Source organism: Gasterosteus aculeatus, chromosome 2 (assembly GCF_964276395.1).
Source record: "Gasterosteus aculeatus chromosome 2, fGasAcu3.hap1.1, whole genome shotgun sequence".
NCBI classification, from domain to species: domain Eukaryota; kingdom Metazoa; phylum Chordata; class Actinopteri; order Perciformes; family Gasterosteidae; genus Gasterosteus; species Gasterosteus aculeatus.
The window spans coordinates 5,579,100-5,605,676 of NC_135689.1; the positions used below are offsets into that span (position 1 = coordinate 5,579,100).

The 26,577-nt window shown below is 50.9% G+C and overlaps 1 protein-coding gene across 13 annotated transcripts in view; it reads left to right on the plus strand.

The window, feature by feature from the left end:
- Positions 1–26,577, plus strand: part of camta1a (calmodulin binding transcription activator 1a) — a 245,774-nt gene that overhangs the window by 194,682 nt on the left and 24,515 nt on the right. For 8 of the 13 annotated variants that reach the window (XM_078087771.1, XM_078087778.1, XM_078087768.1 and 5 more), the window contains 3 exons: positions 18,773–18,926; positions 22,993–23,133; positions 23,712–26,020. In XM_078087771.1, the coding sequence (XP_077943897.1) occupies positions 18,773–18,926; positions 22,993–23,133; positions 23,712–26,020 (2,604 nt within the window). The remainder of the gene's footprint in view (positions 1–18,772; positions 18,927–22,992; positions 23,134–23,711; positions 26,021–26,577) is intronic. The other 5 variants (XM_078087794.1, XM_078087799.1, XM_078087820.1 and 2 more) reach the window with 1 other exon arrangement.

The window sequence follows — 26,577 nt, forward strand, 5'->3', positions numbered from 1 at the left end:
CTGCTGTCAGGATGCCAAAATCACAATGACACCAGAGGTAAAAGATTACGCCACCTCAGTCCGTAGCACGTCCGTCTCTCCAGGCCGCTTTCAGTCAGACCACTGAGAGTGTCAGTCTGGGTTACAGCAGTCTCTTTTCACCTGTCTCTGGTCTCTGAACACTCTGCCGCTGACTCCCTGTGTACCATTTGCTGTGTCCATGTGAGATATTTGCAGGCAATAGTCTGTCAACCACAGAGCAGCGAGGAGACTGGAGCTCCCAGAGCGGCAACAGGGAAAGGTCACCAGTGAGTGAAAAATGTAAATATCCAGCCATCCAGCGGCCACAGTCACGGAGAGACAGGGATGGAAATAACTCGTATTACACAGCACCGACAGGGAGGGAACACAGAGGACGGGGGGGGGGGGTGGGGAGTGGATGCAAAAGTTAGGCTGAAAAATACTCAAGTTTAAAAAAGCATCCAGCAGAATAGAAAGGAAGAAAGTGGCCGCTGTGTATAGGTGGGTATTTTTAGATTTGTTATGTGGAAGAGAGACACAGGCAGGCGGAGGTTGGTGAAAGGTATTTTTAGGGAGGGGGGGGGTAGCCTGTGGGCGTGTGCCTCTTTATCCACTCTTTATTGAGTCAAAGCCGGGGTAATGAGACAGGGGACAGGAATGAAGACTTGGGAGGGGAGTGGGGGGGGGGGGGGGGGTCCTCTCTAACTCCATTCATTGTCTTTTGTTCTCATCACCTCTCACTCTCAATCTGCTCCTCGCCAGCACACCACCTCCACCTCTCTACGGCATTAGACCACTTTAACATGTCTGGCCCGTCCCCGCAAATGGCTGCGACTGAAGAAAAGCGCCACCGCAGTTATCGCGCGGTTGCAAACAATGAATCCAAATTGCTGCTGAGACAGAGAGCTGCCCGGAGCGGACCGTGTGGTTTGTCACTCAAACTCACCACCCTCGTTGAAGAAGGTAAAACTAAATTTTAAAACAGCGGAGAGGCTGTGTGTCACATGTTACCGGCAAATCCCAAACAATCACCAACATCCTCACAGCACATTATGCATCTGCTCTTTAAGCGCTGTCAGTCCAAGCCGGAGTGTGTGCCGTACTCCCTACGAGTGGAGTTCTACGCAGCCTTTCCATCCACAAACTGTCATGGCGCGCGCGCACGGACGGACGGACGCGCGCCCTTCGACGGCGACGATCTCTCCCGTCCCGGTGGCACTGATTGATTCCGCTGCTCCGTGTCCCCTTCTCTTGTTTAGTGCTAATCGAATGTAATTCCCGGCTCGCGCCTCTCCATCAAACGAGACAGTGGAGTTTGTGCCGGCCGACGGGGGCACAGAGGTGCGGATAATTATGATATTAATACGGAGGGGGTCTGAGGGGAAACTTCATTTGTCCCGCTGCCTGCCACGAACACAGAGAGGGGTCAATAGCCTCTCCCGCTTTTCCTACTTTAAAGAGGAGGAGGGAGGGATGAGATAATGAAATGACTAGTACGGCGGGAGGGAATGCTGACGACCTTGTTTCTTCACAGCTATCACTTTTCTCCCTCTTACCTTCCCAGGCTTAGGCCACTGCGCTCTAGTCTGTCTCACATGGATACATTATTAATATCACCATTCACCGCAGTTACATTTTTCTTATTAGTCCTTCAAAGTATAATGACTTTGGAACCACTTGAATTAGTGTTATGTTGGAAAAATGAGTCGTCACTGTTGTCCCTGTGACAATTCCAGAACTATTAGACAGTATTTCAGCTATTCAAATTCGTGGAATAATTCAAAGGTAACTTAATCAGACAGGCAGAGTGAGAACTCTGTGACTCTGCGGTGCTGTCCGTGGTGCTGAAACCGGCTCTGATCTCTCCTTTCTGACTGTTCTGACCACATCAGGGTATTGTTTCTTTGGGCTGATTTATTAAAAATCCAAACAGCCCCTTTGAAGTCCCAGGCTATTCCCCAGAAGCCATCGCTGTCAGCGGATCATACGCAGGGCCCAACACGTGCACGCCTCCTCACCGCCAGTCAGGCCAGGGCCCTCTCTCGCTCTCAAACCAATCGAATGGGAAAAGTTGAGTAGCTTTGCTGCAGTGATCCGTCACAGGTCGGTGTGCAAGTATAGGATCCAGTAACTAAAGACCGCCACATGCCTGCAGGCCAATGGCAGACAGATGGATTCTTTATATCTGCCAGAGTCCTCTATTCGTTCGGATCAGTTTAGTTGCCTCTGCGTTGAGCACTGGGAGACAGGTGCCGGATTCGGAGTGGCTCGGGTGATGTGTGATGACGGAGCAGAGCTGTCAGGTTCAGACTCGCATCAGATACGTCCAGACTATGCAAGGCTACGTAATGAATATTTCACTGAGGTAAATCATAGATGAGCCTGGGCACCGTTCTGTTGATTTCACTGCAAAGATAGAGAGGCAGGGAAACCTGGCGAGGTTTTGACTGGCTGTCTACAACCTCGGGGCAAATGGAGACAGTAGAAATATAATTGCCTTTAGCTATGCAGGCTGTTGTTTGTATCAAGTGGAAATGCACCTCTACGGAGTGTGAGATCAGATGTACAGCATATGAATCTGACTCCATCACCCTGACATTACCGCTCACCCACGAAATCTCAACACCGGACTGGCAGAAGAACGGGCGGCATCAACCGCATTGGGAGCGTGCGTCCGCACATCTGGTCGGCGTGTGCTCATCCTTTCCTGTGCGTGTGTGTAGATGTGTGCGTGCATGTGCGCGTGTGTCAGGCTTCGCCCTTCCGTTAGATGCTCCCAGCAGCCTGCTGCTGCTGGCAGGCCCCCACTCTCCGTGCCGTGAGGAGAACAGCTGCTTCACGAGCATGTCGGGGTGTGAGCCACGTCCCCCCGGCTCCCCTCATCCCCTTCGCTTCTCCTCCTCTTTGTGTGCAGTCACACAGGAACATCTGACATTAACCCTCTCCAATCCTCTCTACTTGTGAACTATTAAATATGTCCCCCGTTCTGCTGGCGAACTCTCCTCCAGCCCGCCGAGTACCTCCGCTGCCCTCTCCGCTTTCACTCCGAGAGAGAATATAGAGTTAGTTCTGAGTGGGTTTCCACCCAAAACAGTGACACTGGGGCTTCTGACCTCCAAACAAATTGAAGGTTCCTCTGGTGCTTAATTAATGGGCCCTGCTGGAGCACTTCCTCCCCGTATTAAAAAAGAGAGAGAGAAGTTGAGCTAAACCCCCAGAGGCCCGCGGAAACTCCTCTGCTCCGAGCAGACTGATCTGTTTCTCAGTGCCTGCGACCTTTTCTCTAGGCCCGACGCCTGGCCCACCAGCACGGCCAATTATCACAAATCCCCCGCCGCATTTGTCTTGCCATTTTCGCTCTGTGACCAAAGAGGCGTGCATGGCCATAGACTCATGCAGCCTCTTAACCGGCCTCACCCCAGACGGAGGAAACAGAGGCCCACAACAGGTATATGTGGTGCTTAAATAATTCAGTTATCCTGAAAGGTTAAGGCTCTGCCAGGAAAGCAAATTGACATTCATCTCGCTTTCGAAGTTGTCCACCCTTCTTTCACAGGGAGCAGCCATCGACGTGTTTACATTTAGTTGCTTCTGAGATTGTTATCGACACCGATATCTTACGCGTTATTCTCGTCTTTCCAAAAAAGCTCAGGGAGATGGTTTACCAAGCAGAAAACCAAAAAAGTCTGTCGATAATGCAAGGTTGAGTATGAAATACATCAAATGCAAAGAGTATTGCTACAAACTTTGACGCTGATTTCATATTACTCACTCAATGAGTGAGTAATTATCTTTTATCTTTTTATCTTTGCTGCCTCTCCTGTATTCGACAATAAGAGAGTCCCTGTGCACGCAGTCGCCCGCATGGCTTATTTGTGTCTGTGTCCTGCCTGAGTCTCGTTCTCTGCCGTGCCAATCTCAGAGTCCCCTCTCGTGTCGAGCCACAGATCTGCTCGTGTCACCGTGCGGGTTCCGGCGTGATGGCAAACAGTGTGTGTACGCAATCTCCCAGCTTCCCAGAGAACACTGGTCACAGCTAATGACCAGAACTGTCCGATTTGTCCTGGCCTGATTACTCCTCTGAGCCCCAATTAGCTGTGGATGAGGGCTGACATCCGGACACGATCGCCTGGATGTGTCACAGAAGGAGAGACGGGGAAAGGGAAGGATGGAGTTGAGAGGGGAGACGTGTGTGCGAAGGGGATCTGTTATGAAAGCCGTAGTAAATATAGATACTGCTTCACTTTGCATTCACATCGATCTCAATTCCCCTTCAACCATCTCCTATCAACATACAAACAAACTGCTCTGATTGCAATTTCTATAATTGGCAATTTTCATTGTGAAAATCTGAGCGTGTTACTTGCATCTGGTCGGCGGCGGCGCGCTGATTTCTCTGTGGGTTATAAAAAGACTGGGGATTGTTTGTGGACATGGAATAAAGTATTGGTCCTGTGTGGTTGAATCCATTTATTAGTTGATTAGAGAGGTTGTGTGTTTATTATGGATAAAAACAATGCCATTGCTTTTCCTGATTGTTAATAACAATCTCTGTTATAAACCTCATTTTTATTTTCGATTGTGTGCCTTATATCGCCTTCATTTTCCTTTCCCATTCCCTCTCGTCTTTTTGTTCTGGTCTGACCCGAGCCCCCCGTCCCACTGTTCTATCTGTCTCTATTTCTCTCTGCCACTTGGTTTCTCCAGGGTTTCTGAAATGAAAATCCAGCTTTTTTGGCGGGAGGGGGGGGGGGCTTGCATTCCCTCTCAGTATGGGGCAGTGTAAAAAGTAACTACAAGGGCGCACAAAGCCTTCAGAGTCGAACCAGATTTCTTTTTTAGTCTTATTTTGATCTGAAAAGATGTCATATCGAGCTCACATGCGCACACACCCTTGAGTGGGATGGCTGTGCTCCCATTTCTGTCTGCTCCCCCCATCTCCAAACTCGCCCACGCGAACCAGAGAAGACACAGAGATTAAGAGGAGGAGCAGGAGGAAGAGGAGAGAGAGAGAGAGAGAGAGAGAGAGAGAGAGAGAGAGAGAGAGAGAGAGAGAGAGAGAGAGAGAGAGAGAGAGAGCAGACATGTAGAAGGGTAGAAGGAAGGAAACTAGCGAGGGGAGGGCAGGGGGTTTGTGGGGTTGTGGGGGGGGGGGGGGGGGGTTTCGAACAGGGGATTAGAGTCGACAGATCAGAGGTAGTAGGTGACATCATTTGGTAGCGATGAGCAGGAGCAAACGAGCAGTGCGAATCACCCGCCGTTAACGAGCTTCCTCGTGAATTTTCCGTGGCCGGATGTGGATTATTTACTGCCTCCTCCCAATTCATAGCGGTTGTCTCCCGGAGCCAAATATCGGCCTCCTGTGGCAGCATCCGGGGATGTTTCCACACAAATAGTGGGAGGTTTTTGTCGGCCCCTGGTGTGGCCCCTCCGAACCTTCATATACATGTACAGTCCGCAAGGGTAGATTCCCCTCCGCCTGAACTACACAAATAAAATCAAACATGAAGAAATGGACCTCCCCAGTGCCCTCTTCTGATATTTTATAGTTGACTATGTTTACCTCCCAATGCAGAAACCATAGCAGGTATAAGAAGCTAATTGGTGATACTAAAATGTGGATTTTGCTTTCACCTTCTCTTTTTTTTTCTTTCTCTGTGTGCTTGAAATCACTTTGACAAATCCAGCAGGGATTACAGCCATTTAGTTGAGACTATACGCGCGTATAAACCTGCATGTTTCCATCGGTTCCCCAGGGCAGCCAGCCCCGGGAACAGAGAGGGGAGACAAGTAAAGAGATATGGAGCTGGAATATGCCTTTTCTCGTGCTCTTAGGGCATGTGGGCGGGAAGGGGTCGATGGGGAAATATACATTTCTGTTTTAGCCGGGAGCCCAGCAGCAGCAGCAGCAGAATCACTTTCATTGGCTGGAGTCTAAATATTATATGACTTCCTGATGGCAGTGTGCTGTCTGAGCCCCTGTCTGGCCGTGCATTAACCCGTCTGGATAAATCACCCAATTACCCAACTCTGTTAAACTACAGTCTTACCTCATCCTCCCATCACCTGTTTCCCATGCGCCCTTTCCGCCTCTGATGCGCTCGTTTTGGGTGCACGTCACTTCGTGTGGCTGCACAGTGTGTGTATGTCGAGTTTCTCTGTGGTCCTCTGCCAAGGCCCCCAACGTCACATGCGGCCTGGCAGGTGACAAATAGATTTTTAATTGCTTGCACCAGCAAAATCATTAGTCTCTTCCCTTTCCTTGGTGGGACCGGGCAGGACGTGTGCGCAATAATAATAGCCTCGGTCCCGTTTCCCGCTTTCCGCCTGCTATTTTTAGAGCAGGTATTTTAAGGGCCCTCTCTGTGTGTTGCCCATGTGCGCGTGTAAATGTATATTTGTGTGTTTGTGTGTGTGTGTGTGTGTGTGTGTCCACAGTCAGGGTGGGCTAAATGGTCCAGGGGTGCTTTTCCTTGTTTGTGACCGGGGAAGGAGCGTGTTTGTCAACCCTGCTTCTGCCTCATGAGAGTTTTTCTCATTGCTTTTGCTGTTCCCCGCCCCCCTGGGAGCGTTGTGTGTGTATGTGTGTGTGTGTGTGTGTACGTCTGTGTCTGGCGGGCTCTGGCCAAGGCCATTGCGCTGTAGTGCATTACTGTAGCAATCCACCGACACAGCGGCCGGCCAGATGAAGCCGTCCAGTTTATGGAGCAACCTGCAAACTCCAGCTGCTTTTGGTTGGGATTGTGCTTAGTGGTGAGATATAGTATTGATTTTCTCTCCTCGGTGCCCTTGCCATCCCTGCGTAGATATGCACCAGTGCTCAGCATCCATTCACTTAGAGAGGGGAGGGCGCGGTCGGGGGAGGGAGGGAGAGGCGGGGGGGCAGTGGGTGATGTTTATGTGACGATACTGACCCCATTCGTTCACATGGAAAAGGCGTGGAGCGGGAAGCGGCTGGACGGCGGAGGGGAATTGAGTTTGCGAGGCTCAGATTGCACGATACACCGTGAATTTGATTTCTGTGTTATACAAGCGTATTATCCGTCTGCTGTTTGTGCGTCTGCATTCTTGTATGGGCGCTATTGTGTGTGTGTGTGTGTGTGTGTGTGTGTGTGGGAGTGTGCGGGTTTGTGTGGATCTATCTGTGCGCACGGGTGAACGTGTGTGGCCCAATCTGGGATCTGTGTGTCGTTGGCGGTTGCCAGCATATTTTTTCTCCCGTTTTTCGCCCTTGGTTTAACTCCCAGTGGGGAGCCAGACCCCCCTCTCCCCCCTCCCCACCCACACTCCTCCCCCTGCCACCGACCTCCTTTCCTTTTAACAACGTGGTAAAATCAAATACGTGGTCAGTCATTATTCTAAACATTTTTCTTGTTGAGCCCCCTAGCCACATTGCAGCGGTTAATGAAAGCGCCTCATTACAGTAAGTGTTTCATACATAAATTATGTTTGGAAATATGGTATTGTATGGAAAATATTAGTGTGACCTTTTTGGGAATTTTAAGTCTGAAGCTCATAAAATGTTCAAGCAATAAAAACTGAATTGGACCTTCAAGACTGTCAGTGTTAATAATATCTTTAGGTGGGCAGTAGATCAAATATCCCAGTACCAGTAAGCACAGTTCTCTTTTCTCACACACACACACACACACACTAATGCACACGCACACATAGCTTCTCAAAATCTTTAAACTCCATCGTAACTCTGAAACTGAAAAAATGTAATGATATAATCATGATCCATAATTTTCTCCTCAATCAGACTCTTCATTCCCCTTTTTCTACCTCAACTGACAGGATTCATTTTTATGTGTTGGAAAGTGTATGATTTGTTTTGGCGATCCGTAGTGCTGGTGCATTCTTGTGAAAGCAACGCCTTAGGATTCTTTCTTTTTTTTAATTTTGACATAACACCTGTTGTTGTTTCTCAACATTTACACCTCTTTTTTTTGTTGCTGTCATTAAATTCTACCACAGGTGACTAATTGGCGCACCGATAATGTGATGTCATCACAGCTGTGTGTCTTCGCCGTGTTAAACGCCCCTCCAATGAAAAAAAACAGGCACTACCTATTTTATGATTAGTAATTTTCCTTTTTACCAATAATTACTTAGTAACGCGACCAGCCGGGCCGAATGTCACCGCTCTGTATGTGTGTGTGTGTGTGTGTGTGTGTGTGTGCGTAATCAGACAGTGTTACCCAGGCCAAACACCCCTTCCCTGGCAGCGGTGCGGATGGGGAGACCCCGTCTCTTCCCAGTTTCGTCTCTCCAGCTTTGTTTGACTGAGTAGCGGCGTGGAGCTGGTGCTGCAGCGGGCCGGAGTGGCAGCAGCGGATACGTGGGTTGCCTGAGCCAGTGGGGCTTGGCACGGAGAGGCAGCATATGTTCATGGCCAGCTTCCGTCCTCCTCTCCAATCTTTCTCTGTTTCTCTCTTCGCTTGATACCCCCCCCCACCCTGCCCGCCTCCACCCACACAAACACACACACACACACATACATCCGCTTCTTTTGGCTTTAGCAGCTAATATCGCCCGTTGGAGACGGCGCGGTACGGAGATCAAAAGGCGGTGGGGATCCCAGTGTCGTCCCCCCCCCCCCCCCCCCCCCCCCTCCCCGAGGACGCCCCACCGCGTCTCGCTCATGCAACATCCCCGTCTTCTAACTGTGACACACACACACACACATTCCTCTTTGTCATTTTGTCATCTGGCATGTGATCAGAGAATCCTCGGTGCAGCAGGTAACAAGTTGTGGCTGCAACGAGCCTCACTGCTTCATGTTTTTGATGCTTTTCCAAGAGGGGTTGGTCACCAGCACCTCGGCCTCCCAGTGCACTACATAAACACTGGCTCTTATCCAAGCATGTCAGAAGCAACCATCTCGGAATACTCCTGACTAACAGTCAGCTGGCCAGCGAAGGGTTAACGCCAACCAGCTGTTTCAGCCTTTCACACCTTCTCTCCTGCTGGCTGCTCTCCTCCTTGCCTCTTGGACCAGTAAATGAGCACTCATTTGCAAGTTAGATAAATCCTTTGAATGTATTATTGATGCAAACAAATTAGCCTGTGGGCCCCAGACAATACCTAATGGAGCCTTGGCTTATGGGTGAGGTGGTTTCCAGCGAGAACACTGTCGGTGTTCCACGATTGATGCCTGCTCCTCTGCCCCGTAATTATTTCTCCTACAAATTATTCAGCTGTTCTGATTCAGTTTGGTGGTTTAAAGCAATGCTAGTTATAGCTGCCTATATGATTCCAGGACCTAAATCCTGCCACATTCATTAGTTTATTAAAGGAATAAGACACAGGCAATTAGATAACTGGGATAAAGCCACCAAAATTAGGGGATGTGTTATTATTCAAGTTTATGCATGCTGGTAATTCACTGGGGTTTATGTTAGTGCTTTTTCAAGGATATTCTCTTATCTTGTTGTCCACAGCACACATTTTAACAGCCTTGTATAAGCCTGTTCACGTATTTACAGAGACTCAAAGTGACACCCGTTCACAAATGTGAATAGACACACTGGCAAAGGTGCGGACACACACACACCAGCGCAAACACACCAGCGTGCGCGGCATTTTCTGCTGGTTGGCAAAAGCACGGCAGAGGCAGAGGTTGCAAAACCACGGATAAAGAGCGAGAGAGGAGATGAGAGAAAGAGGGGACTGCCGTACTGTCCTCGGTCATTAGGACCCGGTATTGATCAGAAGAAGGGAGGAGAGGGCAAGCTGAGAGGGGGAGGGAACGAACGGGCCCCCAGGGCTCGGGGCCCAACCCTCTGGTGGCCTCAACTCAGTTCAGGGCCGTCAGGGGATACATCAAAGGGGTCTCGTCCTTCCATCCGTCCCATAAGCACACACGCAAACACACGCATTAATGCGTGCACACACATTCCTCTCGCCCTCGAAAAAAAAGCGCTATTTGATGACATCATTTCCCTTTTTTTTTCCTACTGTTTGACATCGTAAATCAAAGCTGATGTGTTCTCACCAGGGTGTTAAAGAGAGTCAGGGCCTCCTATTCTCCCAGAAAGTCCTATTTAGATAGTGTGCTAGTGGTTAATAGTTACCAAGCTTAGCACTCTTGGACATGTTTTAAAAAATAGAAAAATAAATAAAAAGTTCTTTTCCCAAATGCGTACAAACTCGTAAACTCTAAATCTCGGCCAGCAAATAGCGTGCACCTGTTTTTTAAAGCAATTTCCTACACATCACGGAACAAGGAGGGTGTCTGGAGTCGAGTTGGATGGCAGCAATCAGCCAAACGGATCAGACTCCCACTCGCGGCATCAGTCGGCTGGTCATGGCGGTGTGTCCAAATCCTCCCCCCCCGCAAAGTATAGCAGTGCGTGTTGGGGAACTTCTCATTACTCGGCGCTATCTCACGACCAGACCGGTGTTAATGCATTTTCCCCCTCTTCCCCCCCCATCCTCCCCCCACCTCACATCTGCTCCCTCGGCCTGCTTTTCAGCTGACTCCGGTCTTTGGCAATCTTATTTGCCTTTCAATCCAGATCAATCTTATCTACGGCTCCTGCATCATAAACATTTCATAAGCTCCACCTTGACACTGACAGGCAGGAGGTGCCGAGGGTTTGGTGTAAAGTGCCTATGGAAGCTAGTTGACGCCGGGCTTAACTCGCGTCGCAGCGTCATCCCGCACAGCTAAAGACGCACAATGACGTAAAGTCTGCGTCTGGTCTTGTAATGTGCGCGATGTATAATCCAGCAAGCGTTCATCTCACCGAGACACCTCAAACAATTGCGGAGACGAGGCGTGCTTAACGGCTTAATGTAGTTGCCGCGATTCGGCTGTCCTCTGTCTGATTAACACCGGCACCCAGGTCCTCGCCGCGTTTCGCCTCGCCAAGGATTAGGTGGCACCAAGAAACGTGGCTTGCGGGGGAGTTGATGAATATTTCTCCAAATGTACCTGTCATTTCCCTGATGCGAACATCTCTTTCAGAATTCGCGTTCCTATTCGATAGCTGCCCCTCTACCCAGTCAAGCTCAAACGAGGTAAACACAGACCACTTTCTGGGCAAAGCAAGACAGGCGGTGACCGTGTATAAAAAGTACCACTGTCTCTGCGTGTTCCGATAGAGGATACAGACTTTTCTCATTTCCCTCTGTCTCTCCCTTTTTTTTCTTTCCGTCTTTTTGCAAAACAGCAGGTCAAACTTTTACTCTGTGTGTGTGGGTGTGTGTGTGGGCTGCCAACAGTAGAGCAGTCAGCAAAGTGCCACCTCAGCACCTGAGCTTTAATGATTAATACCATATTGATGGTCTCAATTAATTTCCTATTACGCCACCAGAAGGCTGCGGTCGCTCTGTCTCTGTCATGGCCCCGCGCTTGTTTTGGGAAGCCTCTTGGCGGCAGCTGCTGGATAGCGATAGTACGCTTCTCACTAGTTCACGCGCACAACTCTACATGCGGATGTCCCCAACATGCACGCGCGCCGCGACACGCGCTAGTATCTTATGGAAGCACACGCGTACACTATTACACGCTTGCTTTGCCTCCCCTTCGCCTTTCACACACTTCGCACACAGATAAACAAATAGAATGTGACTTTTTGAATCTGTCTTTTCGTCTTTTAGTTACAATGTTCTGCAATGATCAAAAAACCCTCTTCAGAGCCCCAGAGATTCAGCTTTGCCTCTTCAGCAATTTTACAAACCGCTCCTCTCACCTGATTGTGCGCTTTTGGTAAAAGCACAGCGGCCCCTTGTTTTGCATTTGGACTTGGCGTGATATGCAGCGCTGCGTTTCCTAAAGCCGATGCTTTGCCTCTTGTATAATCCCCTCCCCTGGCACATATTTGTAACCGCGCGCAGGATAGCGAGTTATTCCCATGACTATCGCCTCCTGAGCTGTGATTTGATAACACATTCCCGGCCACGGCCTCAACTGTCTGTGGACCTGCTCCGTGGATCAACTCGCAGTCAACGCGGCCCCGCTGGGGAGGCGGAGGGAAATGCTTGTTGTGTTTGTCGATCAGATTGCCAGACCTCTGACGGCGCCCTTTCTCTTCCTCTCTTCATTACCTTCTCAAATCTCATTCAGCGCTGCTTATCTTGGACCGCTCACTCCCGGGTCTCCTTTCCCCGTAAACCCTGCTATCTCTCTCTAATGTGCACTGGTCTCAAAAAAAAAATCATAAACATATGCATACTGTTTTTTTTTTATCTTTCATGTGGACCCAGTACACATCGTCGGTTGCTAGGAAACCATATGAGCGGGATTTTATTTTTTTTCCCCAAGGGGCAGCTGTTTGATTACCCATTTGTACGGTGTGCATGCGTGTTTGTGTGTGTGTGTGTGTGTGCGCGTGTGTGTGCATGCACGTGTGTGTGTGTGTGTGTGTGTGTGTGTGTGTGTGTGTGTGTGTGTGTGTGTGTGTGTGCACGTGTGCGTGGGTGCGTGTGTGTGTGCATGCACGTGTGTGTGGGTGCGTGCGTGTTCAGGCCTGTGTGTGTGAGTCTCCGGAGAGAGGTCTTGCCAAGCTGAGCTCTGGGGCTGCTCCAGTATCCAGCCCAGTAATAATAATGAGCCCCTCACCACACGCGCTCAGCAGTCCTGTAGCCATCGCTGTTGTCGACGTGTGCACGTCTGTGGATGCACGCGTGGCGCGCGTACACACCTGCATGCGTGTGCATCAATGCGCCACTTGTTTGTACTTGACTGGGTCTCTCTTCTGTTACAACCTCAACCGTTGTTGTTGATTGTGACAAGCGGTGTTATCTATTATTGTTCAGTCGGCCGTTGCCAAAGCAGACAGTAGCCAGGTTGGGCTGGACACACATTAGTCGTCCTTGTCACTACCTACGGGTCTCCTTATTTAGAAACGCACCAGCGCATCTTCCCCGGCTGCTCCTGTAAAGTCCTGATTCGCTCGCAGACACGGGCAGAGGCACACAAATAGCACGCCTTGTCGAGTCACACGGGGAGGACGACGACGCGCACAAACAAATCAGACTCCGCGCCGATATGAAAGGGAGTGCGAGGAGAGGGAGAGACACGAGAGATGGATTTGTTCTCCTCCTCCAAATGAATTGCACTATGCCCTGCGAGGAAGAGATGAAAATGAGAGTGTGGAAATGACTCTGTTGAGAGTTTTTTAGATGGAAACAAAAGAAAGGAACCCTGAAGAGAGAGAGAGCACACGGTTAAATCCACCCTGTGTCTGACAGAGCTCAGTAACGGCCTTTTCCCTCCTTTTATTCCACTGTGACTTTTGTCACCTGGATGGCCACTGAATATTAGGATCAGTGCCACGGGCTCATCCGAGGCCATTATGGCAGCCGGATGGGATCCCGATGGCCTTTTCTCAACTCACCCCAGGGCAGCGTGGCCTCTCGCCTGGGACCAACACAACTAATGGAGAGGGTAGTGTGCACTGAAAGGGCCTTAGGAAGAATAAATAGGCTGTAAACCGTGCGTTGAGTTGTGGCAGCTAAAGGGGCTTCAATGCCTCACTGCCTGGCTTACCGCCTGACTTACCGCCTGCCCGCTTGGCATCCAGAAGGCTCCTCCATATTCAGGCTCTGAATACTGGCCTTTTACACTTTTATTGTAATGCATGCGCATGCTTGGCACAGTAATAAACACAATGCACCTTTTACTGTGGTGCACGGCACAAACAACACATTTCAAAGCAGGGAGGATCCACACAGCAGAAATAGAGGAGCACTCTCTTGCATGCTCACTCTCAGACATGTAGAAATGCGGCGCACTCTCATATCTTGTGCACAAGTATGTGCGCGCACACGCAGACTTGCGTTCCCCCACCCAGAGTGAAGCAGTTCTGCCCCTCTAAGCTGAGTTATTTAAAGCCCCGCTCTCAACTCCATCGGAGTGATTATGTGCTGCTGAATTAAACATCACAGGCCTCAGCCCCTGGCTTCCTCCGAAACACACTCAAACATGCTGGCCTCTTCCTGTTCCTCAAAAGTTCTATATCTCCCCAGCCTGTACACCAGGTAGCTGAGGCAAAGAGGCGGAGTATGAATCATCCCTAAATCAGGATCTCCTGCCAGGCTGTGCATTCGCGTTAAGAAAACCCCTCTGTGAACTGTCTCTTACCCCTGGATGGGCTGCCACCCCGGGCACTGTTTTAGCTTAGCACTCAGGCAGTGTTGTGCTCGGTGGAGAGCCGTGTGCAGTAGACGTGTTGACTACAGACACCCCTATTACAGTGTCTGGATTCTAAAATGGGAACGTTTAAACAGCGAGTTTGTCATAGAGGAGCTGCTGGTGGGGGGTTCAAATAGGGGTATGCGCTGCTACCTTGACAGGAGCTTCAGGGTGTTAGCTGGCTGTTTGGGAGAATTTGACGTTGTTGTTTTTTTGGGGGGGTTCTGTGGGTGCGCGAGTGCATGTTCATGTGCTGCTGCACGTGTGCGTCTGCACGAGGCGAGGCACACGGCATCCACCCCCACATTGCAAAGCACACCCGTTGGCAGAGAGCGTAAGTGTTCCCAACAAAAGGAAGAAGCCTTGTGCCTCGTGGAGGTGAACGTGCAGCACCACAGAAGCAGTTGACCTTGAAACGAGCAGTGGCGTTTGGGGACAAGTGGGGGAGGTCGGTCTTTAAGAGTGCAACCTCGGTGCCAGGGGCCAGGAGGCTGCCTAATGACTGGCACCTCACGCCATCCATCACAGCGCGTCTGCCAGGACGACTGCCCCCGCAGAGCCGACAGAGCAGAGCCTTAATAACACTCTCGCACCCGTTCAGCTCGCATGAAACGTACACACACACACACACACACACACACACACAGGTGTTCCTTTTGTGCAGGAAATTGCCCGGACATATGCAAAGATGCACAGCACAAGGTCTAATACACATCGCGAAACAGCATGAGTGTGCAGTTAACATGGAAGACCCGCTCAGCCTCACACTCACAGCTCATTGCACACATTCTGCATGCAGAGACATGCCTCTGGAAATATGCCTCGAGACACTCATTCACATGCTATTTGTAATTTAATGTAGGCAGTCGCAAACACATAAAGGCAAAGATACATCCACAAACACAAACACAGCAGCACATGCACCTCCCCCTCGGTATTGATGCCTTGATGCTGACTGTTTGTGACTAAACAATTGGCTGTTTCTGCTTTCATGATATTTTGTATTGAAATGGAGATCCCTGCTAGTTCAATTCTCCCATGAAGGACTTTCTCATTCCTTCCCTCCTTTCCTTACCCCCTCCCCCCCCCCCCCCATTCCTTCTTCGGGCTGTAAGGTAAAGGAACCTGAGCCCCTGTCTGCGCCGCTCTTTCCTTCACTGTGACGGGCTTTGAAGCCTCCCTTCCTGGCTGCGGAGTTTCCTCCTGCACTCGCTGGCTCTTCCGCGTCGCATGAAGCATCCCCTCTCAATTAAGATCCTTTCATCTTAATGGTGTTCTTATCGCTCCTGTGCACAAGTTGGGAAAGCGAGGCCTGTACGGCAGAGTATTACCATGGAGCAGAGCTGCCTGCCTACTGTCATTCTTCTGTCTTTCCGTGTATTTTTTCATTCTATAACCTTCGCTCTGTGGCCCTTAATGAGCTACGGGCGGGCCGTTGGAGCAGCGGCCACGCGGAGGTGTTCCAAGAGAGTGGCGGAGTGGCGTCGGGGGGGTTCACAGAGACTTAACGAGACAGCTAACACGTCACTTGACCACTCACACCGGCATGTGCTTTGTACCCAAGTCTCGAGCTGGTTACGTCTGCAGCTGCAGCCCCGCTTAAACATCCGCGGCCTCACATTCAGCTCAAAGCAGAAGGTCATTGTTACTGTCTCCGCCAACATCCACCTCCGTCCGGGTTCAGCTCCATTAGCGGATGTCTTTCTCTCTCTTCTTTGTCTCTTGGAGTAGAACAGGGTGTATGACTTCAGGACGAGGTAGGCAGTCGCTGAGAGATCGTGGGAGCGCTGGCTGCCTCTAAGTGCGTGGGTGCCGGAGAAACTTGTTGCCTGGCTACAGCGGCACCTTTATCCTCCGGTTGCGATGGCGATGTCCTGTGTACGCGCCCGTGCATGTACGCGCGCGTGTGTGTGTGTGTGTGTGAACGTGTGCGTTGGCTCGCCAAATTTTTGTTGTGTGGGTGTGAGACTGTGAACATGTGTAGGATAGTTTCTGCATGCATGCATGCCTTTGTATGCTGATGTGTCTGTGTGTGTTAGAGAGAGAGAGAGAGAGAGTGGGTGGTGAAAGGAGGGGTAGGAAGGAGCTCCACCACCCACTCAGTGGGCCTTCCGCCCCCATGGCTGACTCCCCAAGACTCTCCTAGTAATTAGCTCAACATCTATCCATCTGTTCCAGGGAGGCGCGGTAAACATTACCAGAGCAACATCAAAATGCTGGCTGGAGACATGCTCCATTTTGCATGTGGATCACACAGTCACGCTTTAAGAGGCCTTAACGTGAGAGCGTCTGGCACGCTCGCTTGCAGGCGCAGCCAACATGTGTGTATTTGTGGGCTTGAGGATCAGAAAACACACTATGTCACATAGAGATACAAAGAGCTTCCACTTCCTCACAAACCGGCAGAACACACAGGTTCCCACAACTGTCCCCCCAGTCTCCATTTCCGACTGGAAAGCTCGCCCTGAGACCGGCGGTCCAGTGAAAACACGACCAAAAGACTACGTCACGCAATTAATCAATAAGGTAATGGGAACTCATTTTCTCTGGGAAACGATATCCAGGCAAAAACTCCCCCCTCAGCCGTTCCCCCCCCCCCCAACTCCTGGAGAACCAACTCCTGATATTACACGGTGGGAAAAAGAAAGCAGCCAGCAGGAAACGAAATTAAATTACCATCCTGATAGATTTATGTGATGCTTTATGTTTTCACTGTGTTGTTTTCCTCCCAGAGTGGAAGTGGACCTGAGTTTGGAGAGAACTGTTAAACGTCTAGAGTGAGAAGAGAGAGAAGCAAAACAAGCCTTCCAGACAGACACACGGCAGATTCCTCAGTAAAGCTCAGAGACACAGATTACTTGTGTTTGGGTGAGCTCTGAGGCGGCCACATGGTGTCTTACTGTGTGTGTTTCTGTGCCTGTACGCGTGTGTGTGTGTGTGTGTGTGTGTGTGTGTGTGTGTGTGTGTGTGTGTGGGAAATCGACGTGTGGCTCGGTGTGAAAAGTTGGGAAACAGCTGGGCGTGTGGGGGGCTGTGAGGAAGAGACTGTGCGTATCCTTGTGTATGATTGTGTAGATCTAAACCTTGTGTGTCCTTTGATTTGTGTGTGTGTGTGTGTGTGTGTGTGTGTCTGTGTGTGCTCTCCCTCCCTCCCTCACTGCCATACATCCAGCACGTTTATGTGCGATCCCTCCAAGTAAAGATTGAGGGCATCTCTCACACAGCTGGTGACGCCATCTGGGAGCATCGCGCGGCGCCCCGTGCCATCTCCGTCCAATCAGGCCAGCAGTCCTCGCCAATGACAGTGGACAGGGAGACAGTGGCATAGCTAAACTGCAATGACCAGCCCCTGGCCATCGTTGTGTGTGTGTGGGGGGAGAGGGGGGGGGGGGGTCGCAGTACTGCAGCGGTGGCGGCTCCATTCACATTGAGATGGTAGTATTTGGTGGCACATTTTGAAATGTTTTCCAAAGAAGTGATTGCGTCTTGTTTGCGATGTGTTTGTCGCCCAACCACACCCCTGTCTGATTAAAGGGGGAGTAGGAGAGCGGGAGGGAGGGAATGGGGGGGATGGGGTGGGTGGGTGGGGGGGGGGGTGTTGTCTGAGATTAATGATACACACTGAGAGGGAGCACAGACCTACAGTAGCAGCGCCCTGATTTATTCGCCACTTAGTTCTGATGAAGCTTCCAACGGCACGCGTGTTGTCACAGCATTTTCCTCCTATCGTGGTCTCGGCCCGTTTCGAACAAGTCTTGCGTCTTATTTAGCCGCGAGTGGACCAACGTGCCTGTTGCTTTCCGTGCGTGTCTCACACATCTGATGACGATCTTTCCTCCATATACCGTATGCGGTGTTTGGCTGTGATATCGCAGCCTGTATTGGAGCGCAGGGGCATCGTGCTGCATTCGTGTGTCACGGTTGTTCGGGCTTATTGGCACCCGGATCGGTAATCAAAGCATATCATGATTACAGAAGCGAATTGATGTTATTCACACCCGCACAACATTCCTTCAAACGCCACCTATTATTCATAAGCTGTCAATTTAGGGAATTTTGCCGAGGTAACCCAGTAACAATTTGCAGGCGGCAAATTGTTGAGTTTTGACTTGGTAAATACCGGCAGAGTTAATTGAGGGCATCAGCTCACCATGTGGGAGGACTTGACAAAATGCCATAAGTGTGTTACACAAGCACACTTTGTAATTATCACACATGTACACATAAATGTACACGAAAATGACACGCACTGGCATACACATCCCGGCACCCACACATTTTGCGATACAGATAGTCACATGTGAGATAACGAGTGAGATCTTCTGTTGCCCTGAGCTCTGTTGTGTGTGTGTGTGTGTGTGTGTGTGTGTGTGTGTGTGAGAGGGAGAGAGTGTGAGTGGGTTACCATTCACAGTGTTAAAAGTTCAGCCGCATTTTACTTCTCACCAACCAGCTGGCCTGTTCCACGTAAAGCCCCTCACAGCTGAGCCACAGCATCTACGTGCCACTACTCCTCTCATCATTAGCATCCCCGAGAAACGGTGGCCATAAAGTCACCTCATCTAACCTCCCCCGACCCTCTCTCTCTCTCCCTCTCTCTCTCTCTCTCTCTCTCTGCGTACCCCACAGAACCCCGATATCGTGCTCGTCCACTATTTGAATGTTCCAGCCATCGAGGACTGTGGTAAACCGTGCGGTCCCATCCTGTGCTCCATCAACACCGACAAGAAGGAGTGGGCCAAGTGGACGAAAGAGGAACTGATCGGCCAGCTCAAGCCCATGTGTGAGTATTTGTAAAATCAATCTCACAACTATGCGTTCATCAATTCCTGTCACCTGGGGTTCCAGCTTTTATTTATAACCTTTGAACAGTTGATGTCTCCTCTAAAAGGCCTGCATGGAAGGACTCAACACAGTTGTTGTCGTCGTCGTTGTTGTTATTGTCTGAGGATTTGATGTCATGTCCTATTTGCTGATGGCGGGCACACCGAGTGCCCTCAGCACCGCGGTCAGATAGCATCTTCGGCCAGCGCTCCTACTCTGTTGCGTGTCTGCGCTCCTCCTGGAGCCGTCTGCAAGTTACGGGTCAAAGTTCAGCTTCTTCCTCTAGACCTCTGGCACCACTCTGGCCCGGCTAAGAGTGTGCATCCTCTCCGGCCGAGGAAAGGAAGACGAGGCAAGAGGTGGGCAGCGAGCTGGTTATTGATTCACGTTAGTGCGTGGGAGCAAGAATGTCTGACTCACCAGAAATACCCCGTCCACCCCTTCTCTGGCTCTCTCTCCCCCTTTCGCTGGATTGATCCCTCCCTGTTGTTATCAGCTCTACTAATGCTCTGAGAAGTGCACTATATGTTTTTATACGGGCCTCTAGACCTCCCCAAAGGATTGAGGCGATGTTTTGGAAAAAAGTCAAGGTTTGTCTGATGATGATAATGACGATAGCCAAATGGGAACCTTCTGGGACATGGAAAATCAGCTGTTGAGATACCTTTAACAACCACGCTGTGATTCGGGTGTGCCTGGCAGGGGCCAGCGGGCCTGTGACTGATATTCCGATGGCCAATTATTGCAGATGTGACCAGTTAAAGAGGAACGTGTCAGCAGCTTTACAAGCACACGCGCATGCCGGCTGCATACTGACAAGGCAGACCAGACCGCCATCACTGTGGTCTCGGCTATGTTGTTATCCTCCTCGCTGCTCTGCCTGCTATCAGTTTTAGTACATATTTTAACATAAGCCTCACCTCAGGACAGCCACTGAACGACAACGGCCTACTCTACTGTATTCATTATTTCCGTGGCTTAATGTAAAAACCAAGCACCATTTGCAGTAATGCGTAACGTCATTAACTTTGGGAGTTGTTGGGACAAAGAGGGTGAGTGTGAGATGCCTTCTAGCTGTCAGGCTACATGAGGGTGCTACATAAAGAGCAAAAAAAAAACTCTCCTGTTTTCTGTCTTTGCTTTCTATCTTTCTTCTCCCCTCGTTCTCTCTCCCTGGTCTGATAGAACATCCAGTATATCAACACAAGCCCAGGGATACAGCAACATTGCCATCTAGTGGTTTTGAGTGGTTTTGATCTAAATATAGGGAGTCACAGTCATGCTGTATTATCTATGTATTATTTAATCTTAAATTATACATTCATTCCTCACAGTCTATTTCTTCCTAGATTGGCCCATATCTTAAAAAACCCAACTTGCATCCATTAGCAGATATGTTTTGTTGCATTGCACGTAGATGTTAGGAACACATCAGAGCATACTTCCTGTATTCCTCCAAGGTTGGATAGACAAACTAGAAGTGCACAGTTATATTTTCTTTATCAGAAGTGTGCAAAACCTTCAGACTTTGTAGTTGGAGCTTTGAGTTGAGAATGCAGGATTGCAGGAGGGTTCAGAACAGTGTGTTCGACACTGGGTCACATGCTGTGTCGCTGTCTGTGAGGTAATTGTTGTCATATAATGATGATGGTTCCTACACCACTGATTTTTCTCAGCACACAAGCCTTTTTTTCTAAAGTCAAATAGTTCTTTTTTCAGCAACCTTTCCAATATAATTGCCCTCTTCCATCTTGCTCTTCCCTTTTGTTATTCTCTTCACGATATTTCAGTGCGTAAACCATTTGACACTTCTAATGATACAAAAAAACAACAAAGGAAAATGTGGATTTCATGGATCAGTAGAGCTTATTCTGTCTCCCAACGACAAAAACACACACACACATACACACACACTCGTGGGCTCAGTGGCAGAAACTTTTAACATGCACAGTGGCTCGCACACAACAGTTCAAATAGAAGCCGTGTGAGACATGGCCTCGTCTGACCTTGTGCTCCTCGACGGCCTGGGGTGTTTGATGAGAAAGAGGAGGAGGGGGGAGGGGGGGGGTGGAATAAGAGAGCGGCATCACAACTCAGTCACGCTACAGTTCCAAAGACAAGGCAGCCGGCTTGATTCACTCTGATGCTCTAAACACGCAACGCCCTCGGCGGCGATGCCCCTGGCCCGCTGACAGATGAGCGCATGAGCGGCTCTAACAAACAGACGGCGGGCCCCCCTGCAGGCCGGACGGACGGCGCCAGTGGAGAGCAGGCCGGGGCATCATGTGAAACTGTCCGACGGGACGGGGAGGCCACGAGGTGTGGGACACGCGCTGTGCGTCTATTCATTGCGGCTGTGCGGCGCTGCTCGCGACAGGACGCAGTCATCGGGACGATGATGCGTCCGGGGGTTTGCTGTTTGGTGCCTCTGCTGTTAATCCCGGTGGCGCTCTGTTGCTGTCATGTCTGCTTTGGAACCTAACCCTCAGTGAGAAGAGCGGACAGGCGGACGCGGCTGTAACTGTACGTCAACAACCCCCCCCCCCCCCCCCCCCTCCCCCCACGCCTGCGGGGGTTGACGACCCGTCTAGATTGAAGACGGGCTGAGGCAATTCTGGCACAAGGGATCAGGGCGGAGGGGAGATGAGATTGTTTGGACAAACGGGGATGGCGGTACGTGGTGGATGTAAGCTGTTGCATTAGGCTCTCACTGTTGATCTGTCACCCTTTCTTAGTCACATCAGCAGAACGACCTTCTTCTGTCCCAAGGCCTTAAGGCCTTAAGGCGTCGCCACGGAGGGGGGAGTCATGACAGCATTTTTAGTCTACCTGCGGCTCTATCCTCTCTGTATAGTTTGCGTGACTGTCAGGAGGTGAGCGGTCTGTGCTAATTTCAGTGGCGTTAGATGAAACTTTCCCGTCACACTTTTATTCAATTTTGTCTCCCTCGCTAGATTAATGGCTGACCGAATCTGACTTCGCGATAGGTCAGAAACAAATCCTGTTTGTGTTCCCATAATCTGTGTAAACAACTTGTATGATCTCAGTTTGATCACAGCAGCGCTACTGACATCTGCCGGTGACCAGCTTCTAAGCTGCCAAAGGATCCCGAAGCTTTCAAGTTAAACCCCTATCACACGTTTCCCAGCGTTCTTTCCCATCACCTCGACTATCTCTGTCTCGCTGTCTTCATCTCCTTTTATCTCATTAGCAAACAGACATGCACTCAGCACATCTTTGCTGTTTTATCAACCTGCCTCCCTTTTTATACGGAGGTACTGCAAGGGAACTGAGCTTGGATTAAAGCAGGTTTAGTATTGTTTGATAGTCTAAATTAGCTTGACTCCTCCAATACGGCCCTTTTCCCCTGTTGAGAGCCCGAGCACAGCAGCACTCGGTGGCATCTCCCAGGTTTTAGGAGTGGCTAGCGAGGCAGAGAGCGAGACTTCGCCGGAGAAAGCCTCAAATTCAGCAGCTCCGGCAGCTGCAGCTAGGCGATGGCTTTCCCTGTCAGAGTCATAGGTCGAGGTGACAGTGGACGGGGGAAGGATCGGGGTTGGTGTCACCTTGTGTGTGGGAGGGCGAGATGCAAACAGAGAATCAGAAATGCAGGACAGAACGCTCACAGGCGAGGAGACGGACCAACGCATCTGTTCCATCGTGGACCAAGCAAAGACACGCAGAGAAACATTTTAGAGTTTACGGTTATTATGAACTTTAAAATAATAAGGCGGCGTGATGGAGAGTGATGCGTAATCACAACCAGTGCCGTTCAAATTCTAATACTCACATGGCATTTAACTGCAGCCAGTGAGTGGGTTGTTTGTTTTCGCTTCGGGACAAACAGGAACATGAATTCCTCCGTCGTACTACAGTAACTTTGACATTATGGAGAGGTGACCGGTGAGCACCGTGATGCACACTGGGAGGTACAACAGGGAGGGCAGACGGTGGGGCGGGGGGTTGGCGTGGCTGGTGGTCTGTTGGGCTGGCTGACATCTCTGTCTCCTCCTCTCTCCCGGCAGTTCATGGCATCAAGTGGACTTGCAGCAATGGGAACAGCAGCTCTGGCTTCTCAGTGGAGCAGCTAGTGCAACAGATTCTGGACAGCCACCAAACTAAGCCACCTCCCCGGACTCACAACTGCCTCTGCACGGGCACCCTGGGTAAGGGCTAGTGGGTGGGAGGGGGTTTGTTCTCCAGAGAGAACTGGACAATTCTGCGGGGAAGAGGGGAAGAAAAGGCTGTGGAGATGTCGTTATGACTGTGTGTTATATGGTAGATCAGGGGTTGGTGGTTGAGGTCTTTTATCGGTCGATTATTTTCAGTTAAATTGAGTTTCTGGGTCATTGGCTTATTATTTCTGTTTACTGATAACAATGTGGAGAGTCCAGCTGTTCCCAAATGTTATGCTAGTCAGAATGTCAAATGCTCAAAAACTAGAGGCTGTCACTCAAAATAGTCCCAGTAATCTAGAGCGGTGGTTTGCTAATTACCTAAACAAAAAGAGTCTGGACGACCCCCATTCGCGGCATCACTTTCGATTTGTCTTACTCACTGTATGCTAACAGAAAACCGTCTCTCACCAAATGATAAATGAAATAAAAACAGTGCATCCCTCTTTGTCTGCAGCAGTATCGCCCAATTCCTAGGGGATGTGTTTGGAAAATGTCTCTCTCCCCGCTGTGTACCCCGGCACCCATCCAAACCCCCAATCTCTTCCTCTGTCTTTGTCCCCATACAGGTGCAGGGAGCAGTGTGCACCACAAATGCAACAGCGCCAAACACCGCATAATCTCCCCAAAGGTGGACCCCCGCTCGGGTGGCTACAGCACTGCTCACTCTGAGGTGCAGAACAACGACGTGTCAGAGGGGAAGACCGAGCACAGCGCCCATGGCGGGGGGAAGAGCTCCGGGGGAGGCGGGAGCGCCAGGGAGAAACGCAACGGCAAAGTCCACAAGCCGGTCCTGCTGCACCAGAACAGCACGGAGGTGTCGTCCACCAACCAGGTGGAGGTTCCTGACACCACGCAGAACTCACCTGTGTCCATCAGCAGTGGCCTCAACAGCGACCCAGACATGGCGGACAGCCCCGTGGTGACAGGGATGAGCCACGTGGCCTCTGTCATGTCTGGCCTGTCCCAGGGTGTCTTTATGTCTGAGGTCACTGGGGACCCCGTTTACAGCATGTCTCCTACCGGGGGTCCCAACACCCACCTGATGGGTGCGGATGCCACCTCCCAGGGCTTGGGGCTGTCCGTGGCGTCTGACCGTCACAAATTTGCCTTCCCCGGTGGAGCAGGAGGGGAACCTGGGAGCGCCGTGGCGGGAGACAGTCTGTCCATGCTGTCTTCTGCCGGGGTGTCAGAGGAACTGGTGCTCTCCAGCAGTCTGGACGCTGGAAGCATCAAGATCCCTGAGACCAATATGAACTTTGACCCCGACTGCTTCCTGAACAACCCCAAGCAGGGCCAGACCTATGGAGGGAGTGCAATGAAGACGGAGGGAAACTCTTCCTCGACGTCATCCTCCTCCGGTGGAAGCAGTTGCACCAACGGCAGTCTGCAGCGCTCCCCCACCATGTCAGATAACGGCTACGCCTTCAGCTCGGCTTTGGTGAAGAACATCAAGATAGAAGACACGTCATTTGAGCAGCAGCTGGCCAAAGAGAGCGGCTACCAGGTGGCGCCGGTGGTGAACTGTGGCAGCGGGGTGTCTGTGTCGTCTGGTGCTGGTTCAGGCCATGGCAGCCTGACTCTGACAGCAGCAGGATCCCTACTGCCTTCTGGTGGGGGTCTGAGTCCCAGCACCACGCTCGAACAGATGGATTTCAGTGCTATAGATGCCAAGCAGGACTACACTTCCAGCGCTACCGCAGTGAGCTACGGCCAGGCCATGTCCAGTACTCACATGCAACACCAGAACCGCTCCCCCAGCTTCTTCCTCCAGGACTCCTCTCAGAGCGGCCAGGCTCAGCAGGGGAGGCCCGGCATGGGCCAGAAATCACATTTGATGGAGCACAACACCCACGACTCTGGCGCTTACATGGGGCTGCAGGTGGTGAAGACGGACTCCCCCGGCAGCAACGGACACCTCCACCACCACCACCAAGCGCACCAGGCCCACCAGGCCCACCAGAACCAGCACAGGGCCAACTGTAACGGAGGCTCACCCACAGAGGGGCCTGGCCAGGCTGGCTCTCTGCAGCTGCTACAGTACCAGGGGGGCTTTCCTGGACTGGGCGCTCCGCACGAGGAGGTGGTGGGTCTTGAGCAACAAGGCAGTGTGAGTTCAGCTCAGGCTGGAGTCACTGAGAATGCAACTGAGAATCTACTCAAGCCAGTAGACCACATCCAGGCCTGTGGGGCGGGAAACGGAGAGGGCGGGGAGCACTACCTGCAACAGGGCTCGGATGGTGGTGGAGGAGGGACTGGAGGTGCAGGAGACGGAGTAGCGATCCATAACGGCAACGGCGACGGCGGCAACCGCTCCCAGCAGCAGCTACAGCCTCTCCTCCAAGGGACGAGCATGGTCCCGGGTCTCTACAACGCTGTCGGGGGCCACCAAGGCCTCGGAGGAGCGGCCAGTAACGGGGGAGCTGGAGGGACGGGCATGGAGATCAGTCTGGATCACTTCGACATCTCTTTTGGTAACCAGTTCTCTGACCTCATCAATGACTTCATCTCAGTGGATGGCAGTGGAGCCACCATGTCAGCCGGAGGGGCTCTGTACGCTCACCAGCTAGTCACATCCCACAGCTCCAATAGTCAGAACGCAGGGGGTGGGGCTCCTCAGCAAGGCCAGGAAGATGGAGGGGCCAGGGGCTCTGGCTACAGCCCCACGGAGCTCTGCCTCCAACCCTGCTGCAGCCCCCAGTCTCTGAGCGCAGGGGCCGGAGCTGGGGGGAACGCGGGAGAGCCAGGCTCGTTGTCCTACATGAATGTAGCAGAGGTGGTTTCTGCAGCCGTGGCCCAGGGGGCTCTGGGGATGCTTCAGGCCACAGGGCGGCTCTTCATGGTCACTGACTACTCCCCCGAGTGGTCCTACCCCGAGGTGAGTGACTGTGCTCTTTCTCATTTCATATGCATGCGGATTGGTTCGAAGGGATTTCAGTTGCTAACTATACTAACTATAAGTTAATTAAATGCATTTACCTAAATTCAAGTTAGTTTGCAGTGATTCAGTTTGTGGTCCCCTTTGAACCACTACTCCCTCCGTGACCAGGACCTGCCAACTGCTCCCCTCTGTGTAAATTAGTCCAAATAGGAAGGTACTAGTGCCGATTTGGATATGTAATAGTCAAACTATCAAAATGTGTAGGGGCTGTACAGTCCCTAGTAAGTTGCACATTAAACACAACTGAGGCCGACGACGCGGTGTTAGTAAGTTGTTCACTTTTTTATAAATATGGGTTGTATGCACCCATTACAATGTCTCCGGGGACCAGACATCACACATTGTACATTTCAATAAACACTTGAGGGATTTATATATGAAATGTAAATAAATAATAAGAATTCATAACTATACTGTCTTTATATCATTTCCATTAGATTCTAAAGAGTTAATTAAATGCATTTACCTTAATTCAAGTTAGTTTGGAGTGATTC